Genomic DNA, 24,506 nt, shown 5'->3' on the forward strand with positions numbered 1-24,506 from the left:
TATACTCCAAACACGGGCATATTAGTTTGTAGAGAGTTGGGGGCCGTAGTCAATACAGGTTGGTTCTGATGCTCATTTCGTCCATACTAGCTTGGCCAGTCGTCAATCATTGAAATCGGAGGCATTGAAAGGAAGTCCATATTCTCAATCTCCGCCATCATTGAAGGCAGATCATCGAAGAAAGAGGTATCACTGTAAAAAGCGACATGGTCACTCTCGAACCTATCTGTGGACGGGCGCAAATGAATTTAGTTACATCTGAATCGAATCTGGGGATCGCTGATTCTCACCTCCGACCGTTTGAGGCGGCGCCGTCGCTTCTATTGTACTGTGTTCAGCAGCCTCATTGGGGCTTTCGAGTACGAGCCTCAGAGCCGTGACTACTCTGCTTTCTTCTCTCGACAAGTCGGGTTTGCGGGTCCAGATAGCCAAGCTCCTCTCGAGAAGTGTTCGCACTTCGGAAAGATACCCCTGTGGGAGCATATTTTTGCGATGCCGAACCAGAAAGCATATGATACTTGCGGCTAGAAAGTACCCGTTATTTATGAAGCAGGAGTCCACCATACCGGGAGGACAAAATGCGTCCAAAACATGGGACTCCTCGGCCATGCGGTGCTGTAATCGCATGATATCCGAGGATGCTTCGATCACGATGTTCCAAGGCTGATCGGTCTGAGTCGTATCCTTCGAGGTTCGGAGAAATTTCCAATTTAGCCGGATTCGGGATCTTTGATAATGCATGTAAATGTTCATACGCTAATAGAGATGACGATGTTAGCAGTCGCTCAATTATTTGATATTTCTTTGTGATCAGGGCCAGAACACTGACCTGAAATACGACGCTTGGGGGATCCAGCAGAGATTCCAGTACAGGCCGTAACTTGCAAGGCTCGGGAATCGTTGCATGTATCAAGTCCAACCTTGAATTGGCCGCCTCGAGGTCCTCGTGTGATAATGGGTTAGGACTACAAATTATATCCGATACCAGGGCTAAGCTGGTGGCCACATGGAGCTTCGACAGAATCACGGTGCTTGAAGTAAGTTCATTCATAGGTCTTGCGGGTGGAAGCTCAATTGAGTCGGCGTCAAAATCACGATCCTGAAGGTTCCGTGGTGGCAGGGTATCGATGATGGAAGTCTTAATACTACTCGGTAGGCCCATCTGCGCTGCGAAACCTATGTCGAGCGAGTATATCATGGCCCACATGCGGCGCCTGATCTCGCCTTCGTAGGGAGATAGGGACTTGAAGTGCTGCGGGTCTCGATGGTAGCCCATTCGAATAGCTGCGCAGACTTATCAGCAGGCGAAGCGTTGACTTTTAGAATCGTAAACACGTACCTATTTGGACAATGTTACCCATCAAAAGCCAGACCTCGATGTTGGAGTCCTTGTTCATGTAGCTCTCAATCAACAAATAGTGAACCATAGTTTCCAGAATGTCAGGACCGCCTTTGGCAAACTGACCCCGGACGAGGCATTGCACGGTCTTCTCTCGGTAGTTCAAAATCTTAGTCGAGGCTGCAGGTGACCAAGCATATGAAGCAGTATCCTGGAGGGGCGAGGGACGGCCATCCTGCCTCTGGCCATGAATGGTGAAGCAGAAGATACTGTACAAAAGGCCAAGCCAAGAGACAGTAGCTGCGCTGGGGCTCTCCCAAAAGAGGTTATACTAAGTTAAAACGGTTAGCTGTCAACCCTTTCGTGTCATGTGTGAGTACCTACCCTTTTTAAGAACTCGGCGGGGTGCATCACAGCTGTCGAAATATAACGTCAGCAAGGACAGACTTATGGCTCACTATTGCTCGCGCCCAGGGCAACTAACATCGATATTCCTGAGCACGAAAGTAGAGTGCAATTAAACGGTCGCATTCTCCTTTGGGCGGCATCGAATCGAGGATTTCTTGATCAGTGGCATGTTTGCATCCCTGGAAGAGGAGCACATTCTGGCTGGGGGCTAACGAATCCTGTTCCAAAGTGATCCCCAATTGAAATGTGGATGATGAATTATCCTGGCCATTCGTATCTGATACGCCGTCCAAAACCGAGGTCCAGTGAGTAGAATCTTTAAAGCCAGTCCCGGACTTGGTCAATTCCAAATCCGTGGCCCCTGGGGATGGAATGGAAGCTGAACTGTTTGGTGTAGCTAATCCATGTATCTCACTGTTGGTTTTCTTGCTATTTCCTGGAGCGAAATTTCTTGGTGAGGTTGAGGTGTAAGGGGTTGACGAATCGGCGTAGATGCACGTCGGCGCGAGGTGATGTTTCTGATCCACATTGTATGGCGTTGTCAGCTGCACCACCCTTGACCTGTCGTTCCTCGCAATTCGGAGTTAGGGAGCTTACAATGCAATAGGAACATGGCTTTTCGCGGTCACACTTCCGTCTATTCGCTGCGTCAGCTCGTTCTCCGTTTCTATCGATGGCAAAGCGGACGAAACATACTTCCGCTGACGGCAGTGATTGCAAGAAAGCTGCAGTTTATCACGCCGATAGGTTGAACGTGGGCGGAGATAGACTGGAGATCCACCAGGAAGACTCATTATGATTGTGCGTGGGGGCGGTCGAAGATTTAAGAGAGATGGAGAAAGAGAGACGGACTCATCGCTATAGTATATTCTTATGTCCGCGATGGTTGTTATCTCCTCCTCCTCCTCCTCCGCCGCAATGCACCAATCACGGATCATCCCACCCTCCGCAGAGCCCCGCCCATCCTCCGCCTCCGAGCCTCCTGGGTATACTACAGGCATATTGATAAGAAATTTGACTCCCGGATCAATTAATTTGAGAAAATACTATTGAGTCCTCTGCTCCTATAATTCCTCGACGAGTTGAATGATTTATTTTCTTGATTAATTGTGAAATTGGTTATTTCCCCCTCTTGTATTGCAACTATGAGTCTCAAGGTCGATCCCGAGAATGGTGTGCGACAAGATTCCGCTCTCGATGAGTCGGTTGGAGGATTCAAGCACGAAGGAGACTCAACAGATGACGTTGCTAAAGTTGAAGAGGATGGCCCACCCGATGGTGGTGCCGTTGCATGGTTGGTTGTCCTGGGAGCCTGGTGCTGCTCCTTCACGAGCCCGGGCTGGATCAACAGTGCGTATTATGAAATTGCCTCTTTCCAGTGGCCGGATGCAACAAACTGACAGTCATTCTATTTCACTAGGTATGGGTAGCTTTCAGGCATATTATGAAGTTGGCCCTCTGCGAAACTATTCTAGTAGCACCATTTCCTGGATCCCGTCCCTCCAAATATTCTTCGTTTTTGCCCTCGGTCCAGTCGTTGGTATAGTCTTCGATAAATATGGCCCTAGGCCCCTGATAACTGCTGGGACCGTCTTTCATGTTTTTGGTTTGATGATGGCTTCGCTGGCGAAAACATGCTATCAATTCATACTGTCACAAGGTGTTTGCAGTGCGATCGGCGTTGCTTGTCTATACTCGCCGGGTAACTAAGTCTAAGCCACATTTCTCCAATGGGTATTCAAGCTAACCTTTTCCCGCTATTAAGCACTTGCCTGCGTGGCAACCTGGTTTTCCAAAAAGCGTGGCGCAGCTATGGGGATCATGGCTACTGGCGGATCACTCGGCGGCGTCATATTCCCAATTATGATCAGCCGCATGATCCAAAGCACTGGATACCCCTGGGCCATGAGGACGGCAGCCTTTCTCATTCTGGGCCTGCAGCTGATTGCAATTCTCACGATCCGGCCGAGAACAAAGGCTGTCCCTAAAAAGATGCCTCTAGGCCGTTTGACTGCCCCCTTTAAAGAGCTCCCGTTTGTCATGTTGCTGCTCGGAGCCTTCATCCTGACCTATGGCATCCTTATTCCCGTTGACTACATGGCCGTACAGGCTTCTCAAGAGGCGCATATGTCTGAGCAAATGTCTCAATACTTGGTCTCCATCTTCAATGCGGCAAGGTAGGTATAAAGTCAGCCCTATTTTAGCATTATCCCAGCTCCCGATTATTGCAGAAGGCTAACCGCTATACCCAAGTCTCTTCGGCCGCCTTGCGTCCGGTTATGGGGCCGATAAAATCGGAAGATGGAACATTTTCATCGTCGCCTGTAGTATTTCCGGAATCACGCAGCTCGCAGTTTGGATCCCGGCCACGCACGCTTCCATCGTAATCGGCTTCGCCATCATGTTTGGCTTTTTTTTCGGGAGCCTTTATCGGTCTTTCTGGCGCCCTTCCCGCGTCGGTGTCACCACTGCCCGAGATCGGCTACCGGCTGGGCATTATGTTTCTCTCCATCTCTATTCCCGCCCTGACCATGGCACCTGTCGGTGGAGCTATCTTGCAAAATGCGGCTGGTGGTTGGTTGGATGTGAAGATCTTTGCCGGTGTCATGTCCTTGGGAGGGTCGGCGATTGTTCTTTATTCGCGGATGCTTTATACTGAAAATAAGATCCTGACTGTGTTTTGAGTGTCGAGGTACATAGACACTGGGCATTCATCGGATTAAGTTGCGGAAACATGAGAAAGATACAGCAGAATGACTTTCTCCTGCTCGAGTCGCGCAAGCATATCGGGGATATGATGGTATGCTTCTCTGGCAAATTTTCCACTGAGGCTGGTCGGCCTCGGCCTAGCGGCATGCCAGCTCACACTTCATGCACCATGCATGCAGGACCAAGGTACTACTATCCTTGTCTGCATTGCATATTCCTCACTGTTGTCGTTGCACCCATTGCACGCCGTTTGTCATTAGGTTGGTCGATATAGCGTGAGGGTTCCCTCCATCGCATAGACCTCCCATCATAATCTTTCATCTCATCCCTTCGCCTCTCTCAGTAGTTTGTGACGCAGTTTGCTTGCTTGTTCTTCCAGCGTTTTATCAACAGCACCGACTTCACATATACATTGCGGATGCACCAAAGGAGGTGTTCTACAGAAGGATTCTCCATGGGAGAATATCCTTCTGTACGCGATTTCTCTCTTTTTTCGATAGATGAGGTATTTATGTCCATTTTTCTCTGGCCGCGGCTGTCAACTGTGGTAGCGGCAAACTTTTGTCACTCATCCAATCCCTGCTTTTTTCGTTGTCTGCATCTCTTTTCTCGTCTGTTGCTCTGCCAGATATGTTTTGGCCTGAACAGGGAAGGTGGGACTTTGAAACATCTCCTGGGGAATTTCTTGGTTGTGTCATCGGGGCCGGTTGGTTCGTAACTATATTGTCGCCAATTCAGATTCTAGCTTGATGGTTAGCATTGAAATGTCAATAAGGCGTGAAAGGACTAACTTTTTCGTGAGGTCGCCGGGGAAAGTTTGGATTCCGTGAGTGCGACGATCTCGCTTTTCTGGGTGGCAATGACACTCTGCCGACTGTCAAGTCACGAACAGTGACCTGGGCAACAAGAACCGAGTCGATTCTCATATGTCAAAGGCGCAGTGGAAGGAAGCATTTGGAGGGTTCTCTAAATCTTTCTTCACGGCTCTCACGCAAGGGTGTGAAGGGAACGGGCTCATGGTCTTCCTTTTGCAGTTCACGGGCAAGCTGGATTTTCCCGTCGTACATGGTTCCATTCTTCTTGGTACTCCGCTGGAGGAGATGCTCGTCAGATTCCTGGTCCTCCTCTATTTGCATTTGCATCCTCCAGCCGGCTCGTCCTCCTCGCAGCCCCAGGATTATCCTGGGCTCCCTTCCTTTTTAGTGCAGGCACCAGTATCAACCCACTCCACGGATTTGAGTGCCTTGATTGTTGAGCGTTCCATCCTGTTGGCCAGGGTTTTACTGCAGCTTGGACGCCTGCAGAAACCCAGAAACTTGAGGTACTCATCAACTCATATCACAAACCCTGGGCATTCCAAGGTTTTAGCGCATCGGGGCTTCTCCATTGTACTCTGGATCCGATCATTAAGCACCGCATAGCGTCCGTAATAATTATTGCACTGTAAATCGACCGGGTTAGAACCTTGGAAGTCGTAATTCGGACATTGGATTTTCGCGATGATGACATTGGGAGATACCCACTGGCAAAATGGCACCAACCCAGATAGCAAACTTACCTCAATTATGACATAGTCAGAATAACGACCGATGATGGGTGGCTGCTCACTGGCAGGTACTATAACAGCACCGTGACCGGGTATGCAGCATCTGGGTCACTATATATGTATATTCATCGTACCTGTAGTTGATCTTCCGAGGTTGTTCATCATAACCGGCTAGGAGCCAAGGCAACCTGCCTAGGTGGGCATAACGCAGCGGGCGTTGTAGGAGAGCATTGCCAACTGCCCGATTTCTCTCTCACAGCGGCACGGCTCTGCGTTGAATCCACCCCTTCCGGGCTCTTCAGTTTTTCATTCCATTTCGTGACCCTAAACGAAACTGTCGGATGCTTTTCTCTCCAAGAGGGAACGGATGGACTGGGGCATATTTTTAAATCGAAATATGACCATGGGGTTCTGATAAGGTGCTCTTTCAGGCACGCAATGGAGCGAAGCATTTCTGTCTATAGGATCTTGGTGTATCAGCAAGACTCAGATAGAAGAACAGCCTTGCCAAGTTGCTATATTGATGGACTTTGCCGTTGTGGTCTTGGGATGCGACTTACCTAGACGCGAGTGTTTTTGAAAGAAATAGGACTCCTTGCTTTTCAGTGACATCGAGGATGTCGTCTTGGCTTGAATTTGCAAATTTCCGCCAATTTGCCGGCCACTGCAGAAACTGCAACGGAAAAGATTGAAGATCCGCAACCTCAAGCCGGAGAGCGAAGGAAAGGAGGAGGATTCGGATCAGTTGTGAAAATTTTCATCTCGGCGAGAGGGAGTTTCGATAGATCGTACTCTTGAGTAGCGAGCGCAAAGACTATTGGTAATCTGAGGAGGTGGTGTCAGTGGTGTGGTGGTAAAGAAGCTGGCTTGGCTTCAACCTTGGATGCTTTTGTTAACCTCGCTTCGAATTGGGCAAGGTGCACTCCAGATCATAGCACCACACAGCCTACTACCTTGGAAATTTAAAATCCTAAAACCAAGCATCGGTTCAGGTATTCGCTGGAGCTGATGGTAGCGAAGTGTGGGGGAGTGGTCCACGGGTGGGGAGGTGGAGGTGGAAGCTTTGTTTGTGGAGTTGGCAATCTTTATATAGACCTGTATCTTGCCCTTTGTTTCAATTCACTGAGGTTATACTAATGTCGTCACGTCCTGTTTGCTCTTATGGAGGGCTTAAGCTTGTATTGAATGATTACTATTGTTTACCCCGAACGAGTTCCCTCGCTCCTGGGTAATTCAATGACCAGATCTTACTATACATAATGCGGGCATATTGAGAGTTGAGATCATTGATTGATTGAGGACTAACTAGTTTATGCCTTCTATTTCATAAGATACCCCTTAAACTTATGTGCCGTTGTAAATTTCCGCCATTCTCCTCGACCATTAAGTTGCCCCATAGCTCACTGTGCTTTTCGTTGCCTTTGAAATGGGAAATACGACCTGGGCATCCAACGGGCAAAGCATAGCGGCATCCTACATTGCGGGGCAGTTGCCTGGCATTGGGTTACTGAAAGGGTCTCGTGGCATCGGAATACCGTGTTTTTCATTGTTGCGAAGGATAGTACCCCACTTTTCGCGGACAAAATCGAGGGCCCTCGGGGTCGAGAGCCAGGCGTCGATATTCATCTTCACGAGAGCTTCAGCCATCTCCGGGCTGTTTGATTTCCAGGATTTATCGATACACGAGTCCATTTGAAGACGTTGCTTGCTGTAGTCCAGAGCAGAAGGAGAGGTCAAAGCGGCCCAAAAGTGAGGGTTCTCGGAGTGAACCATGAGCATGAGAAATGAGAGTTGCACTAGCAATATGCCAATGAGTGCCGTTCCATCTGCTTTGTGATCATTCGCCTCAACGATCTCGGGTTTGCTCGCAATTATGGAAGTTTGGAGTACGTATGGCTTGATCTAAGCGACGATGTTACGAGGCAATCGGGTACCAACCGCCTCAGAAAGGCTGTGCAGTGCCTCCACATCAAGACAAAGTCGGACTTTGACCAAGGCTTGATGGATCTTGAGGTCGAGCTCGGATTGGCCTCCGATGGCAATCCTGTCCGGCTGAAAGGGATCGGCATCTTTGACGGTCACGCCTAGGCTAGTCTCGGTGGCCCAGTCCTCATCTGGAATATCAATGGCCGCTCTGAACCACTTGATCAAATCGTAGCATTCCTGATCCTTCCCCAGTCGAATCATGAGTGCCGGCAGATAGTATCGGGCGAATAGAACATGGTGTGGTCCGAGAAGAAACAGACGGTGCAAATCGTCGAGCTGGGCTTGGAGCGACGCCTTGGTGTCGATTGAGGTCAACGCTTGGAATAGTAAAGCCCTGGCGGTATAGAGGCTTTTTGCGTATTTGTAAGTTGCGAAGGAAAGAGCAACAGCGCAGTCCAGTTCAGTTTTCCGAAGGCGCGCTTCCTCAGTTTCCACGAGCTGCTTTGCCTTCTTTATTGTATTGCATGCTGCTTTGTGACCTGGGCGATGTTTGATCTGGTGGTCGGAAGAGCAGTAGTGAATGACTCGACATGCGGAGCATAGCAAGAGACTTTGCTTCTTGCCACAGACAGCGCAACTGGCTGGCGGCGGCTCGGACATTATCAAATGAGATAGAACTATGATTGGAGGAACGAAGGAGTAAAATTCTTTGGCTGGAGGGATGTGGTCAGAGAATGGTGGGAGTGTGCGTAGGAGAGAGGGAGAGAGTGAGTCAGGAAGCGAGAGAAGAAAAAGTGAAAAAGTGAAAGAGTGAGAAGAAGGGCAACTGCGCTAGGCAGCATAGCAATTCATTCCCAAGACAGCATCCCTCATATTCAATACTGTCATCGCCGAGATACCGTTGAAGTTGCGAATACTGTATTCTGGGACCGTTGGCGGTTAGCAAACAAAGTTGCTTTCCTGGCCATCACGAATTGCAAGAGAGTCAAGGTCTTGGTACTACTAGTACTAGCATTAGAATCTCTGGTCTGGTTGGCCATGTAATCCAGGGCTAGTAGTGTTTTTTTCAAGTTCTTTTGCTGTACAGTCCTGCTAGTCCTATAGTTACTAGACATATTATCATACTACTAATACTACTACTACTTCCACTTAGAGGTTCGAATCACGAGGCAGGAATATAATACTGGTAATACTATCAGTAGTATGCAAGCAGTAAATACCTGCTACTAGTAGTACCGGTACTATCTGACAGCCTCCAAATAATCGTAAAATACTAGTAGCTAGTCATGAAGTAAATAATCTTCATGTTGTCGTACTAATGGCTGATTCTGTCTGTCATCTTCAACTTCAACTTCAACCTCCGCAATTAAATCAGCAATTGAACATATCTTTTAATCTCAATTATTATGGAGTAAAATATAACCACTAGAAGTACTCACTACTATACTAGTACCAAGGTAGTATAAATGTAGTTCTGTAATTAAGGTATGCACGGGACCATCGGGGACCCACCGCCATCTCCGCCCTCCGCAATTTTCGCGTCGCGATCCCCCTCCACTTCAACCTCAACTTCCAATTCACTTCAATTCAGCCCAACCCACCATGGACATCGACGACATCCTCGCCTCCGTCGATCACGGCCCAGGCGCAAGCCCCGAATCCACATCCCTAGACCACCAATCCCTCACACGCTTCTGGGTCTCCGAACGCGCCGTCTCAGAAGTCCTCCCCTGGCCAACAGCTCTAATGGACCGAATGATGGATCGCGTCCGCATGCAGGTACGCCAATTGCAGCAGAAGCAACAGCACCCAGATTCGACACTAATAAACCCATACAGATCGAATCAATCGAAGACATCGCCGCCTCATCAGCAGACGCACCCCCGCCAACAACCCACAACCAGAACGCAAACGCAAACCACAACCCAAACCTAAACCTCCGCCTCTCAATCCTCCAAACAGACCTCGCCCGAACCCAATATATAATCCGCAGCCTCCTCCGCACACGTTTAGCAAAACTCACAAAATACAGCATGCACTACCTCGTCAAACTCTCCTCCACAAACCAGAATCTCTCGCAATCACAGTCCCAATCGCAGTCGCAGTCACAGTCACAACCAACGCCCGAAGACTCGGTACCCGACATCTCGGCCATCGCGTCCTTCGACCCGCTCTCTGAGAGCGAGGCCAGTTTCGTGCATGCGCATCAGAAATTACTCGCCAGCCATTATAGTGGGTCGTTTATGGGGGCTTTTCCGAGGCAGTTGAGACGGTTGGATGATAATGCTGGTGGGACTAGTATGATTCAGGGACCTGAGACGAGAGAGGTCGTTTTTGTGAGATGTCTTGGTGCGGCGGTGCCGGTTCTTGTTGTGGGTGAGGGGGAGCAGGAGGAGGATATTGGGGTTACGATGCGCATGGGTGATGTTTGGGTTGTGAGGTGGGAGGGGGTTAAGGCTGCTTGGTTGAAGGGGGAGGTTGAGTTGTTGTGAAGCAGCAGGAACAGCTGCAGCTGCAGCAATGGCTGCGCTTATATCTTTTTTCCATGTTTATGCTTATGTTTACTTGCATGGGTTATGTTTACTTTTACTGCTTGGCTGGACCTGCTTGGAGGGGGAACCTTGGAGAGCAAAGTCGCCAGGTCGCATTTATGGCGTTGTTGGGGTTTCTTGTGATGTACTGCATTATTTTGGATCATCATGGCTTGCCATTTATTTCATTTGAATTATGGCTGGGGATTTCAGGACATCCCTGGCTGAGACCTTTGGTCGTCATCTATGAACATTCAATCGTCGCCTTCCGTAGGCGTAACGCCCTCCGCTAATATCAGAACACCGGTTATGCGATGTGAAGGAAGAAAAAAAGAAGAAAAAACCGAAGTAAATAAATGCCAAGGCAAATAATGGAAATCGGCGAGCAAAAAGAAACATAAACACCGGGATGTCATTATCGTCATCGTCGTACCCTTTGAAAATCATTCAGGCAACGTAGCCGTACGTGGGTGGTTCTTCGCCGACTCGCTCCAGATACTCGCGGTCAATTAAGCTCTCAATTCGACGCTTGACCATGTTGACGTCTGGGACAAAGCGAGCGGATAATTGCGCAAGGACCTCTGTCATGAGCTGAGAGTGAATCAACTTTTTGCGTTGTCTGGGAGAGGTTAGCAAAAGATTGACTAGAAATGGGATAGGGTCAACGAACTTCATGATTCGAACGAGGGCCGCCTCAATTGTACTGCCACGCTCCTCGTTGAGCTTCTTTTCGGTATCCTTGCGCTGGTCCTGGTTCTCCGCTTTATTGGAGCCGCCACTGACGACGCCAATCCGCACTTTGACGAACTGGCTCTGGAACTCGTTGTTGAAGAAGAACCGATCTGTAGGTTTAACATCCTTGCTCATCGGCTCTTTCTTAAGAACTCTTGTCTTCGGCGCCACAGCGAGTGACTGGAGATTGCGAATGAGGTCATTTCCGGGAATGCTGGTACGACCCTGGATTTCTTCGTAGGTGTAAGATTCACTATCCGGTAGATCGTTGAAGAGTGAGAGAATGATCAGGGCATATGTTGATACGTTCAGCTCGTATCGCTGGGTCTTGCCGCTCGCCCGTCGGAACGTAGCACGGATGTCAGCGGTACCCATTCCAGCCTGCCAAGAGAGTTTTCGTCCACTGTGTTTGCCGAGATAGAACTTCTCAAAGCTCTGTTTCAAGCTCTCGATCTCTTTAGGGAAAGTGCATGGCAATTGGACGTGGCCATCTCTGCTGGCCATCATCTCCATGGGCCACATCGTGCTTGTAAGAACATTGATCTCTAGGTCGATGCGCTTTTGGTCGGGTTCCGCACTCTGGGTAATATGCGCTTTGTAGCTTGCTGATAGATCCTCGGAGACGGTCATATCCTTGAACATGTGTTCAATGCGCTGGGTGAACTGGTTCCCAACCTCCAGCTTCATCTTAGAAATCATTTGCCGCTCAGCATCCATGCTGGAGGCGCGCTTCATCAACAAGCGACGCGACAAATGTTTTTTATAATATGTCTCGAAGAGATCCTTATCCTTGATGTATCGAAGTAGAGTGATGCCGTTATCAAGCAAAGCGTCGACTTCAATCTCGGTCTTGCCCTTGATACCCTTTTTCAAGTTCTCGTCGAAAAATAGCGAGAGATACTCTGAGCTTCGTGGGTTAATGTTGATAAAATCGGAGAAGCTGCCCATGATCGAGCTTTCTAGACCTTGGTCAGACGAGAAAGCCTTCTCCCAGATGGTATCAAACTGTCGCTTCAAGGCCAGGATATCATCCACCCATTGAATCGCAGATACTGTTTGTTGGTTGACTGGCTTTTCTTTCGACTTCTCTGCCTTCTTCGGCTCCTCTGTGCTTTTCCCAGACAACGCCTGGCCTTGTGAAGATGTGAGAGCCGAAGCATTGATCTCTTTGCCAAGCTCAACAATCCGCTTGTTGATCGCTCTAACGAGAGCATCTTTCTTCGGGTCCACTCGAGCATTGAGCTGATAAACATTGCGAAGACCATCCAATTGGTTGTGGTCCAGCATATGTCGAACCCCGGTACCCTCTAGCTTCACGACCTCCTCAATGTTCTTTCTGATTAACTCATCGTCCAAAATATGGAGAATTTTGGATTCAGTCGCCGATGCCAAGACATAACGACATCTTTCTTGTTCTTCCGCAATCCGCTGGGAGGTAATGCGGCAGAAGGTGCTTGCATCTCCGATGTCAAGGAGGCGTTTTCCTTCGCCTTGGTAGAACTCCGTACTTGTGCGCAAAAAGGCAGGCTCAAACATCGAGTGATAAAGCTTAGCACCCTCTTCATCATCCATGTTCTCATAGAGTCCTTCGAGCATCTGGACGCAATGTCGAATCAAAGGCCGCTCAATGATATGACCGTTCCGTTCCAACTGGACCATGAAGAGTATTGTCGATTCGAGTATATCGTATACGGTAATTTCTGACTCGGCACGTGCGGCGGCACGGAGGACGTGATCTCGGAAGAGGGCCATGGCGACAACATAGATAGAAGGCTTCGTTCGGTCTGCGGAAATGATTCGATCCTGGGAGGGGCTATTAGATCTTCCCCCTGAGTATGCGGCGACGGAACCACTAACCATATACATCAAGACGTCGGTGATCATGCCCATGCAGAGCTGATGGTCTTCCCACCTCTCCTTCAGCACGCCCAAGAACTTCTCCCCCGCAGCTCGGCGTTCGTTCGACTGGTCTTGCATTTCCACCACGCCTTGGGGACGTATCAGACTTGCTGAGATCGATTCAGTTACCTGATGTTGAATGTTGTTGCGAAGCCAATCCTCCTCGAGGCCCTTGACCTTTTCGTAAAGATCGTCCCCCCCGCATCATCAACACAATTCTGTAGGCACTCCGATAGATCTCCTCGAAGGACAGGGCAGAGGCATTTTTGGTATTTATTTCGGTTAGAGAAGCTGAGAGGACCTTCCAGCTGGAATCGAAATCGTCTGTTTTAGCAGAAGGAAAGCCCTGTTTAGTAAATATCAGTGTCGGGTTCCCATACAAAAAGAGGGGAGGGGAGGGCAGAATAGTAAGGCGTACCCGACGAGGAGCTCGTATTTTGTTGCGAGCCCTCATGGCGGCCATCTTGAAGATGGAATAGATGAGAGGAAGCTGAGAAGGAAATAGGGCCAAAAAGATAGCAGTCGAGAGTAGAAGTAGTCGGTAGAAGTTGAAAGGAAAGAAAGAAGAGCTGCTTTGCTCTCCGCGGAGGAGCCACCGGAAGATTGTTGATCCGCCACCGCCTTGGTTTGACGTTGACGTCGTTGCTCAGGCTCTTTTCTTTTCTTCATCACACTCCCTCATTCAATCACTCCCAATCCTTACAATCAAGCGAGGGGAAGAAAACTCAATAATACAACATGCGCCCCTTCTCATCACAGGGCCTCCGCCCTTTGCGCTCGCTCATCTCCGCGCCAACCTCCGCCCTCGCATCGAGTCGCGCACCTGTCTCCCGATTCTACTCTTCACGACTACTCCAGCAAAAGCGGCGCCTACCATCACCCGTCATTCTTCGATCTCAGCGCGGAGTTCTTCCGTCATTATACCGATATAACTCCACCGCGCCCCGGCCTCTCACCGAATCCCCGGCTCAAACTGAGACCGACGCTGAGCGCGAGCAAAAGAACGAGGAGCGTCGCAAAGAAGAGGAAGCCTATCGCATCACTTTTACTTGCAAGCCATGTGGCGAGCGCTCTTCTCACCGCATGTCTAAACAAGGCTACCACCGCGGCACCGTGCTCATCCAATGCCCCTCTTGCCAGAACCGTCACGTCATGAGCGATCACCTCGGCATCTTCTTCGATAAGGGTACTACACTGGAAGATCTTCTCAGCGAGAAGGGTCAAACGTTGCAGCATGGTCGCACAGATGGTGATCTGGAATTCTGGGACGATGGCACAGTAAAGAGCTTCACTTTGGAAGGTGATCAGGTTATGGAACCCGCCAAGCCTGGGTCTTCATCTTAAAGTCCGGACGGACGGGACGGATCTGCACGTATCCATTTCTCGGTGCATGGTGTCGGTGGTGGATTCGAGCCAACCATCGATACCTTCGCGCAAAATTGTATATTATTTATGACTCTCCACTCTCTGCATGGCGGGTTCCAGGCATCGAATGAGAAGAAGGGGCGGTCTGGGGGGGGGGAAGAGGAGGGTGTCTACCTGTCGGACATATTTTCATGTAACAACAACACATTGTATAATAGATTTGGATGTCTGTGGGTGTCCAGTTGAGGAATTCTGGGGTATTCTGTGGAGCATCAAATGTCAAAACGAAACCAACGTATTGGCAGTCAAACTATAGTAACTTGAAGCTGTAAAGTCAAGCGTGACCAACTAACAGGTTGAAGTCCAATACAAACCTTGGAACTAGGATATGCTTGAAGTGTGCCTGGGTAAATATACTGTTAGCAAGACGTCTATACATCCCGTAGAATGGGATGTATAATTCAATGGGTTCATCTTTCATTAATTCGGCAACAATTAATGATATCTTGTGCTACAAAATGGGCCATGGAATACACCAGTTGACTGGGACTATGGCAACATTCTGAACTTGGCTCATTTGCACATCCAGTCCCCTTCCTTTCTCTTTCCCAGCCTTGGGACTAGACTCAGTACTTTCGCTCATTCTCCCTCTTCCTCCTCAATGGCCCCCACCTTTGAGATTTAATTGTCGCCGAAATTCAGCAGCATGGATCTTCCCCGGCTAAACCTCGGTCCCCTGACCACGCCCTTTGTATACCCGTTGTCTTGTACCCCAGCCTATCTAGCCTGCGAGGTTTGCACGGTGGCTGTACAAGCACAAGCTTGCGGAGAGCGATCATTTTCCAATGACATAGAATGCTGGCCTTCTCCATCACTCGAAGTCGATTCAACTCGATTGCTTTCGGGCTTCTACTCACCAGGAATCTCTTGCCCAGTTGGCTACACGAGTGCATGCTGGTCCACAAACGGTGGGCATGCGGAATTCATATTCGATGCTACGCCAACTGCATCAGAGACGGCTGTGGGATGTTGTCCAAGGTATGTGCTGAAAGGTTTCTTGCACTCCGAGCAGAGGAAATCGTACAGCAAGAGCTAGTGTTAACAATATACAGTGGCTTCAAATGTACCCATTTAACTTCCAAGGACGTCTGCAATGGCATTGGCTGTACCTCAATCGCAACCGACGGCGACTCCTCTCTCCAAAAATTCGTCTCCATCGCACGATCCACGGAATACAATGCTCGTCTGTGCATTACAGGAGCGATCACCCCAGCCGAGAGAACCCTTCCTGGGAACGTCACGGTCACGACTACTTATCCTACGAAGAGCACGATACTCGTGACTGTGAGAATTGCAGAAAACGACGACTCCACCTCTACGATTGTTTCGACACTTGTGAAAGGCCCATACATTACATCTACCCAGATGACCGCTTCGATACCCAGCATATCGATATTTGCACCTTTAATCCAGCTCGTTCATCAGCCTTCCGATCTAAGCAATGGAACTTCAATAATTACAACCGGGGTGGAAACGATAACTGCAATGCAGGATTCTCATTCTAGCTCTTCGCTTTCCACGGGTGCAAAAGCTGGAATCGGGGTGGCTTCTGCTGTCCTGGCACTTGCACTCATCGGGGCTGCCTTTTTCTTTCTTTCGCGGAAACGAAGTAGGATTAAGCTGCCAGAGCCGGTGGGGGAAAGCTCATACGCCAATCCTCATGACGGGGCTTATGAACTTGCGTCAAGCGGACAAAAAGTGGAACTTCCGGCGTCAAATGAGACTGGAACAATCATTGGGACAAATCAGCCGGAACAAGAAAGTGATAGCATCTTTGAACTTCCGGGATGAAGGCCATGATGTCCTTTCCGCAGTAATACCAACCCTTGTAGTTGAATTTGTAGCTGTGATATTGAATACTGTACACTATTTCTATGGTGATTTCTTCTCTTAATACACCTATTTTTTCACATTTCTTTGAGGGTGTGATCTTTTCTCGGTGATTTTTTCTCATATTCCAAGTCTACTACGTATGTGCCGGTCATGTCCAAGCTTTGCCATTGTAATCAACTTCATAATTGAGAATGTAGCTTTGTGTGGTATTCAAAGCAGAAGTGAGCGACGAATGGAGAGATGAAGAGAATATGTGTAGTAGCCATGTCCAAATTTGTAGGGGAATAGTAGGCGCAGGGATCGTTAAGAATGCGAAACAAGTCTCTCTGGCCACCAAACCCCCGAATAGTCTAGAGGAATTGGCACAAATAAAGGCTCAGCAGAGAAGCCTTGGGGCCTGAGCCACTGTTATTCTAGAAACTCAAATCCTGGACAGGAACAATGGCGATCTATCATATTTGTGGCGAGCGTAGTCTTGTTACGCACGATTTCTTGGCTTTCGCCTAGGTGATCACCCAGGTGGCTGCATTCAAACGAAATGAGGCGAGCTAGCAGGGGTTTAGTACATATAAAGAGTGAGGCAAATTTGTCTTCGGGTTTTCTACTCTAATCAGACAGCCCCCAATCTTCGTTTATTGAAATATTAAAGGTTCTTGAACGTATCAAATTTAAATTCGGCGTAATATTACTAGTATTTCTACTCTGTCTTCTCTGAATTATTCTCCCCTTTCTGATCAAGTCCGATCTCGTGGATGATCTCATCGGCCACTAATCCATCTATATTGTGGCCGTGAACAAGCTCCAGCTTAGGAGGTCGATAGGTCTTGCGAGCACTGAGGACCCAGTTTGACGCAGCGATCACGAGAATCACTCCAAAAGCGGCAATGCAGTAGTTCATGTTGCTTGGAGTAGTCGGATTAGATGTTGGCCAAACGAAGAGAACAGTCGTGAGCAAAGCCCAAGCAACATCTGCCGCATTGCAAATATACCCAATAGTGTTGGGCAATTTGAAACTGCGGTTTTCGGGGAGCATGCGACGACCACGCAGCATATTGATTCCTGGCGGGATAGCGTAGGTGATAGTGAAAGAGACCACAGCAGCGGAAATGATAGCGTTGAAAGCGTTGTCGGAGCCGAGGAAGATAAGGCCAAGAACAATAACCCAGCCGAAGCACCATACGAGTCCGGCCACGGGGAGGCCGAACTTTGGGCTCACACGTTCAAAATGACGATTGAATGGCATTCCACCATCCCGCGCCAAGGCATATGCCATGCGGGCGGCAGTGGCCATATCATCGATGGCGCATAGAACAAAGGATAGCAGAGGAAACATCATCAAGCATATACTACCGGCCTTGCTTGATGTGGCCTGGTAGTAAATTTCCAGCAAAGGTTCAGAGGCTGAAATAGCTGATGGGATATCCGTCATGACGGCGAGCACGGCGGCAATGTACCCGAATCCAGTGATTACGGCCATTACAATAGCGGATATCATCAGCTTGGGGCCTTGGGTTGTGGGGTTTGGCATCTCTTCAATCATATGGATGGTCGAGTCGTAGGCAGTCACGGAGAAAGCACTTGAGCATATCGTTAGCTTTGAATTTAGAATTGAAGGCTTGAAACATACCCCTGCAGTAGACCCAATTGCCAGGCCCAGCCATCTGGCCAGCCTGATTCATTGATGAAACCCCCAAACACGAATTTCGCACTCTGGAAATCCGGAGCCGCGCACGCCAGAATAACGATCAAACTGATTATGAAGCCCGCGAGCGTGAAGAACATGTTGTACTTGTTCAGATGAGAGAGGAAGCGATTGGCGAACAAGTTGTAGCTGAACGCAATAGCACCGATGGCGATATACAAAAGGAATCGCTGCCATGGCTTCGGCTCAAAAGTAGGGTTCACCAGCTCAGCATAACTCATGATGATTCCACTCACAAGCAAGCAATTGGCTGCTGCCAGGCAAACCCACGCAGCGAGGTTGATCCAACCAGTGATATAGCTGACTGCGCGTCTTGTCGATTTCCAGCTGGCAACAGCTGCCCAATGATACTGGCCACCGGCAGTCGGGTATGCAGATAGAAACTCGGCAAGCGACACGCCACAGCATAGGTTGAAGATTCCTGCGATCAGGATACCCCAAACAGCGCTGCTGGGCCCACCGGATGGCAGGGAAGCATTGACGGTGGTTCCGATGGCACACCATGAGTTGACGATAGCAAACGCCATTCCAAGCATTGACATGCTAGAGAACGAATTTCGCTCTAAATCAGATTTGATGCCCATCCGCTCAAGGGAGGCATCAGCCTCTGCGGTGGCATTGGTATGGCGCTTTCGGGTGGTGCCACCTTCTTCCATGTTGGAGGCGAATGATTGAAAAAGGGCTGTTGAAAGGGATTGTAGCAAGAGAGGCGGGAAAAGGAGCAGGAGCAGGATACAAATAGCCTTTCAATCCTCACAATAACATGCGGCGACCAGACTATGTCTCTCTTAAAGGCGGGTCAGACGGTGGCGCGCTAGTCTAGGGGAGTCCATTCCTTCGCGGATCCTTCGAAACAGGCAATTATTAGCAAAGGAAAACGACAATCTTAGACCGCGGTGTGGGTCTCTCTTGTCAAATGGCCAAGATAACGTGATAAGGGCTCCACTAAGCTTTTTTCCCGCGCGGTCCTCCATCCCATGAGATCCCCCGAGGCCGTGGTTATACTCCACAATCACGCCCCCCAGCCATGCGACAACCTCAACACGCGACAGCCTCGACACATCCCAGATGAATTCAACGACAAGAAAGACAATCACTCGGTCGCGCAATGGATGCGCAACTTGCAAATCAAAGAGGGTAAGTACATCCTGCAGTCAAGATCACCCTAGTTCTCCAATCGCCAACCACTCTATGTTGTAGTTGAAATGCGACGAAACCAGACCCAGTTGCTCACGCTGTACGAGACTCGGTATCCCGTGTCCAGGCTATCAAAAGGACCTCAAATGGTCCACTCACCAAAGAATACCCACAAAAAAAGCAAGGGGTTCTAGCAGCGCTGAACCTGGCTCCCTCACGGATTGGACCAACTACACCTTCAGTCGGGCAGGGTCTTCTACGCCTCATCAATCGGCGGTAGACCTATTCTGCTCCGGAATATTTGATGAAGCTCCAAGCTCCTATGGAGCTAGTCAGATTGACACGGTGGACGATGTCAGTCTTACATCGCCACTCTCATTTGATGATCTTTCTCGGGAGATGGATCTTCAGTCCCGACAAACGCCACGGAAAGCGATATTTTCCAAGAGCCAGACGCCCAAAAATGATTCTCTATGGCCATCATCCTATACCACAATCTCGGACTTGCAATTTGATGGCTCTTCGAGCTTGGGGTCCCCGAACCCAATATCGCAGTCTTGCCAAACGCCACTCGCACAATCACTCCAAGATCATTCGTCTATACTGGTGGAGTACTATTTCAAGGAGGTCTGTGGAATGATGTCCTGCTACGACGGTCAATTAAATCCATACAGAACCACAATATCCGACGCCTGGTCTGGTTCTCCGTCCCTCTACTATATCACCCAGAGCATGGCAGCTGCATGTTTATCTGAAGTTTTGCCCAAGTTCTCTTCTATTGGCCTGCAGCTTCAAAAACAAGCATCTATATTCTTGTCTGAAGAAATTCAAGAAGATCAGATACAAACGTCGTCCTTGTTGGCCTTGGTTATGCTCGGGATGAGTCGCTCCTGGCACAACCCTGGCGAAGTGGGCCAGTCAGAGTTCGAAATACTTGCCACGACTCTTCTTTCTTCCAAGGCTTGCCAAACCAACACAAGTCCATCTGATGAACAAAAGATGTCTTTTTTTCAAAACTCCCTTGTCTACTGGCAGTTACTACTTGCCTTTGTTTCTGACAGGGAGCCGAATATCCAGGGAATCAGGCAAAAGTGGGCACAGCCAGCCCAACCAGACGGGCACAGGTTGGATGAACCACTTATGCCCCATCCCCAAACTGGCGTTGGAATTGAAATCCAGATGCTCGTTTCTAAAGTTGGATGTCTCGTACGAAAGGAACGAAAGCGTATTCGCTCTCGTCGGTTCGCCTCAAGAAACGACATCGACCAAGCCCACAAGGCCATTCTTGAGGCAGAACAGTTACAATCTCTGCTCTGTGCAATTCAGCTCCCGCATAAGGATACGATCGCGGACTCCGGGGATGAAATGACACCACCAGATCACTTACTCAAAATCGCCGAAGCATATAGATGTACGGGCTTACTGCAACTTTACCGAAATTTCCCCGATCTTCTGTTGCCATATGCATCACTTAATGACCCAACGCACGAATTCATCACGTTCAGCCCGGAACGCGAGGCATCCTCTACCCCGGATACTGGATTTCCAGAAAATGCATGGCTGATTTACCTGGCCTTGCATATTCTCGACTTGGTACAGGACATTCCTGTGTCATCGACAAGTCGATCAATTCAACCATTTCTACTTGTGAGTATTTGCAGTGAGTTGGCTCTGGACCGTGCAGGCTGCTCAGCTGCCAGTGCACAGCAACTCCCTCTGGCAAGTCTCGCGTCTAGCCCAAGGTTGAGGGCTCCGGTCACCCAAATCGATATTTTGCGAGCGAGGAAGTCCATGATCTCTCGCCTTTCATGTTTTGAAAACATGCTAGCTGCGAAGCCTATACGGCAAATGCTGCTCCTTGTAAAGGAGACGTGGGCTTGTATGGAAACGGACCAATCGGATGTCTACTGGATGGATGTCATGGTTGAAAAGGGATACACCACTCTTATGGGGTAACTTTAAGGACCGTAGTCTGCAAGTTTTTCCCTTGTTATATCTGCTCCAGGTTATCTGTATAAAGGACAAGACTTCCAAGGTTATAAATAGTTATATGCGACGGACTTGAACAAATAATAATGTGAATTCACCTGGATATTAATATTGAATCCGAGCCCAACCTTCGGAGATGTGCTAGTTGTTCCGGAGTTTCAAAATAGTACTCTCTCTTCGTTGAAGCTTCCGAAGTGCTATCGCCCCTTTCAATTTATGAGACACTACTCCGTAAATTGAATTTTAATGTTATCATGATAATTGCTAATTAGTATTTCACTATCGAGAGGCGACGCGAACCTTAGGAAGCATAAAGTCGGATAAGCCACGCCACACCAACTTGGGTGGCCAACCAATCGGGAGACTCAAATTGGCGCCGCTAGGCCTAATGGGGTTATTAAAAGCTAAGCATCTTGAAACTCCAAATGGAATCTGTTTAGCCTTTATTACAAGACAAACGAAACGTAAAAGCTCCAACAAGATAAAAGAAACTTGGTTGCTTTTTGATCTGGTTTTTCGAAACCTCGGTAGCCAGTCTGCTGAAGGAATTTTCTCGATAACAATTTTCTTTTTTTTCCTTCGGAGTTTCAAGTCACTCGCTATGGCCACGGTTAAGGCGGATGCTTCCTTCAAGGTCGCTCTAATCCAAAGCAGGGCAAAGGTAATTTACATCGTGATCTTTGGTTATCGGACCATAACACTAATACTTACAAGCCCCTAGATGCCGATTACAACTTTTCCCGTGCTGCTGAGCAGATTCGCGCCGCTGCTAGCGAAGGCGCATCGCTAGCTGTTTTACCAGAGTATCATTTAACAGGCTGGGTTCCTGAAGAGTCATCATTTGCCTTGACTGCCGAAAAAGCTCTACAGTTCCGCCAGAAATATCAAGACTTGGCTGCGGAGCTTCACATCAATATATGCACCGGCACTGTTGTCTCCGAGGCACCAAATCAAACCCCATCTCACAATCATCTCAAGGATGCTGGGCGCACACTCCTCAATACATCCGACTTTATCGATCACAATGGTAACTTCTTGGGATCTTACACGAAAACAAATCTGTGGATCCCCGAGCGGCGGACCTTGACATCATTTATCGAACATGCACGTGGGGCAGCGAAAGAAGGGCAATCAACCCCAAACCCTCATACGGTTATAGATACCCCCCTCGGCCCTGTTGGCATTCTGGTATGCTGGGATCTTGCTTTCCCAGAAGCATTCCGACAGCTTGTTTTAGCCGGCGCTAAAATCATCATCATCCCTTCATACTGGACATCGTCAGATATGTGCAGTGAAGGACTTGCATACAACCAAGAATGCGAGAAAATGTTTGTTCAAAATACACTAGTTACTCGAGCATTTGAGAACACGGCTGCAGTGATCTACTGTAATTCCGGTGGTCCCGCGCAAGAGGGTTTCTTCGGCTGCAGTCAAGTTGTGTTACCTATCTTGGGAACTGTGCCTGGAAGCTTCACTGACGGGAAGGAGGGAATGCGCACCTTAGAAGTTGATATGCGGTTGGTGGATATCGCCGAAAAGAACTATCAGATTCGGAAGGACTTGGCGGGGGAGAATTGGCATTACGGATATTCAAAGGCCAATTTGTAGCCTTTTTCCATGTTTCTGTTGTGACTAGCTGGTTGAAGAATCATAGCCAGCTAGTATTTCTCTGAAATGATAACTAGAGTTTGATAGTTTCAAATCCCCCTAAAATCTCATTCTTTGAGTCGGGATTTTCTCTGTCAGCCACCTTGTGAGGTATCTCTAGACGTGCAGCTGAATTTGCATTAACTGGACTTAGATCTCGCTCGGTCTCTCTGTATGCGAGCGGGCTAGGCAAAAGGCGCCAAGCCGGTCCCCCGCAGAGTGTTGTCCAATAAACACCCTAAAGCCCCTCTCGACCACGAGGGCCATAGCAAATGAGTTTAGGGGGAAAAAAAGGGTAGAGGAGAGTGCGAGCATTTGAGCGTATGGCACAATTTATGTCGACGGGAGCTGGCTAAGCCAGCACAAATTCCCAGCACGATCAAATAATTCGTATAATTAAATGTCGCTAAGGAACTACGAGGCTTGCACGTAGCACATAATGGAAGTTTAATTTATAATAGCATCCGAGTCACCATAACATCATTTTTATGTCAGTCTGTCACTAATCAGTTAATAATTCAACTTAGAAGCTGATTCCTATTATGGATAGCTCCATAGTAGTCTCTTGATTCATCAAATGGACTTGGTCGCTGCATATTGCCTGATATGATCGAGGCGGATCATATTCTAATGCCGCTGTGACATCATTAAGAGCCCGGAAGGAAAGCCATTGGCTGAGAGAAGTTTTCCAAACTAGAAGGATTACAGCTCCCAGGAATCACAGAAGCGAAAACAAGAGAGTAAAAAATATAAGCAGGCTAAAGAGTACTACTCTGTTCAGATATTCTTCTTTTACAGTCAATCATGACTCTACTTCATTGGATATTTTGACTTCTAAAGAGCTCAGCCAACTTTTGTTCATTGGCTAAACAAAAGTTTTGCGAGTAGAGAAAAATATTCCCATGAACTTCTTTGCGGTCTTCAGGTGCAAATCACTTGGCATTGGGGGCTGCCATGTAGATCGCTTGGCATTGGAGGCCTAGATATCAATTACTTGGTATTTTTGTTCTCATGGGCTCTTTCAAAGGTTGTTTTTATACGAATTTCGCCCCGGGGCTATACTTGAGTCCGATCATAACCTTTTATGGATCATCACACGGTTCTTTAGATGTAACAGCATAGCTTTACATTGCACTTCATTACTATTTTCGATGCTCACGTCACTTTCTTTGTGATCCGCGAACCAAAGCGCATATCCTTAGCAGAGTAGATATATGTGCATCTTTGTATGTTTATAAGCTCCCAGTACTACTAGTACTAGCACATGAAAAAGCTATTTAAGCAGGGAAGAATTCCCTCTCTTCTACTAGAATTTCATCCATCTACCAGCTGCCTCTTCTCTATATTTACACTTAAATTTCTACAATAACCTTGGAACTTCTATTATGAGACTCTCCACAATCCTTGCTGTCGTTCTCTCGACGGTCTCTGTGGCTCATGCTGCTGCTATAGATCAGCGAAATGCCGGCCTTGAAGCGCGAGGCTGCAGCTATGACAGCTGCGACGCTTGCCATCGCAAGGACCAATACTGCGTTCACTGTGATACTGGGGGTGGAATTGGCGTCTCTTGTGCCGTCTGGTTCGTCTTCACTTAACCCTCACCCATTACTAGTAAATGGTACCTCTAATCGAAAGATATTATAGCTTGGCACATTGCGACCCCTGCTGCTAATGGGGGCTACT

General features: G+C 48.4%; 10 protein-coding genes across 10 annotated transcripts; 6 read left to right on the forward strand and 4 right to left on the reverse strand.

Annotated features, from left to right (window-relative positions):
• Positions 1-252: 252 nt before the first annotated feature.
• N7509_000815 (fungal specific transcription factor domain-containing protein) lies at positions 253-2,748 on the reverse strand (the record flags this gene model as incomplete). The annotated part of the gene is made up of 6 exons (XM_056625452.1): positions 253-756; positions 830-1,284; positions 1,340-1,670; positions 1,724-1,755; positions 1,824-2,302; positions 2,345-2,748. The coding sequence occupies 6 exons, from the start codon at positions 2,746-2,748 to the stop codon at positions 253-255; spliced, it is 2,205 nt and encodes a 734-aa protein (XP_056494034.1).
• A 144-nt stretch (positions 2,749-2,892) lies between these two features.
• Positions 2,893-4,431, forward strand: N7509_000816 (uncharacterized protein; the record flags this gene model as incomplete). Its single annotated transcript, XM_056625453.1, has 5 exons — positions 2,893-3,097; positions 3,168-3,449; positions 3,513-3,924; positions 4,001-4,202; positions 4,225-4,431. 5 exons carry the CDS (start codon positions 2,893-2,895, stop codon positions 4,429-4,431), a joined length of 1,308 nt encoding a protein of 435 aa, XP_056494035.1.
• A 3,044-nt stretch (positions 4,432-7,475) lies between these two features.
• N7509_000817 (zinc finger MYND domain-containing protein) lies at positions 7,476-8,588 on the reverse strand (the record flags this gene model as incomplete). The annotated part of the gene is made up of 2 exons (XM_056625454.1): positions 7,476-7,904; positions 7,941-8,588. 2 exons carry the CDS (start codon positions 8,586-8,588, stop codon positions 7,476-7,478), a joined length of 1,077 nt encoding a protein of 358 aa, XP_056494036.1.
• Positions 8,589-9,530: 942 nt separating this feature from the next.
• Positions 9,531-10,420, forward strand: sld5 (putative GINS DNA replication complex subunit Sld5; the record flags this gene model as incomplete). Its single annotated transcript, XM_056625455.1, has 2 exons — positions 9,531-9,707; positions 9,767-10,420. The coding sequence occupies 2 exons, from the start codon at positions 9,531-9,533 to the stop codon at positions 10,418-10,420; spliced, it is 831 nt and encodes a 276-aa protein (XP_056494037.1).
• A 486-nt stretch (positions 10,421-10,906) lies between these two features.
• N7509_000819 (cullin family protein) lies at positions 10,907-13,553 on the reverse strand (the record flags this gene model as incomplete). The annotated part of the gene is made up of 3 exons (XM_056625456.1): positions 10,907-13,179; positions 13,220-13,436; positions 13,509-13,553. The coding sequence occupies 3 exons, from the start codon at positions 13,551-13,553 to the stop codon at positions 10,907-10,909; spliced, it is 2,535 nt and encodes an 844-aa protein (XP_056494038.1).
• Positions 13,554-13,828: 275 nt separating this feature from the next.
• N7509_000820 (DNL-type zinc finger protein) lies at positions 13,829-14,434 on the forward strand (the record flags this gene model as incomplete). The annotated part of the gene is made up of 1 exon (XM_056625457.1): positions 13,829-14,434. One exon carries the CDS (start codon positions 13,829-13,831, stop codon positions 14,432-14,434), a length of 606 nt encoding a protein of 201 aa, XP_056494039.1.
• An 876-nt stretch (positions 14,435-15,310) lies between these two features.
• N7509_000821 (uncharacterized protein) lies at positions 15,311-16,306 on the forward strand (the record flags this gene model as incomplete). Its single annotated transcript, XM_056625458.1, has 1 exon — positions 15,311-16,306. One exon carries the CDS (start codon positions 15,311-15,313, stop codon positions 16,304-16,306), a length of 996 nt encoding a protein of 331 aa, XP_056494040.1.
• Positions 16,307-17,045: 739 nt separating this feature from the next.
• On the reverse strand, positions 17,046-18,706 carry N7509_000822 (uncharacterized protein; the record flags this gene model as incomplete). Its single annotated transcript, XM_056625459.1, has 2 exons — positions 17,046-17,925; positions 17,976-18,706. The coding sequence occupies 2 exons, from the start codon at positions 18,704-18,706 to the stop codon at positions 17,046-17,048; spliced, it is 1,611 nt and encodes a 536-aa protein (XP_056494041.1).
• Positions 18,707-19,158: 452 nt separating this feature from the next.
• Positions 19,159-21,143, forward strand: N7509_000823 (uncharacterized protein; the record flags this gene model as incomplete). The annotated part of the gene is made up of 2 exons (XM_056625460.1): positions 19,159-19,187; positions 19,430-21,143. The coding sequence occupies 2 exons, from the start codon at positions 19,159-19,161 to the stop codon at positions 21,141-21,143; spliced, it is 1,743 nt and encodes a 580-aa protein (XP_056494042.1).
• Positions 21,144-21,777: 634 nt separating this feature from the next.
• Positions 21,778-22,784, forward strand: N7509_000824 (carbon-nitrogen hydrolase family protein; the record flags this gene model as incomplete). Its single annotated transcript, XM_056625461.1, has 2 exons — positions 21,778-21,837; positions 21,891-22,784. 2 exons carry the CDS (start codon positions 21,778-21,780, stop codon positions 22,782-22,784), a joined length of 954 nt encoding a protein of 317 aa, XP_056494043.1.
• Between the last annotated feature and the right edge of the window lie 1,722 nt (positions 22,785-24,506).

Source organism: Penicillium cosmopolitanum (assembly GCF_028827165.1).
Source record: "Penicillium cosmopolitanum strain IBT 29677 chromosome Unknown utg000003l:1.0-3747932.0:1.0-3751027.0, whole genome shotgun sequence".
Classification (NCBI taxonomy): domain Eukaryota; kingdom Fungi; phylum Ascomycota; class Eurotiomycetes; order Eurotiales; family Aspergillaceae; genus Penicillium; species Penicillium cosmopolitanum.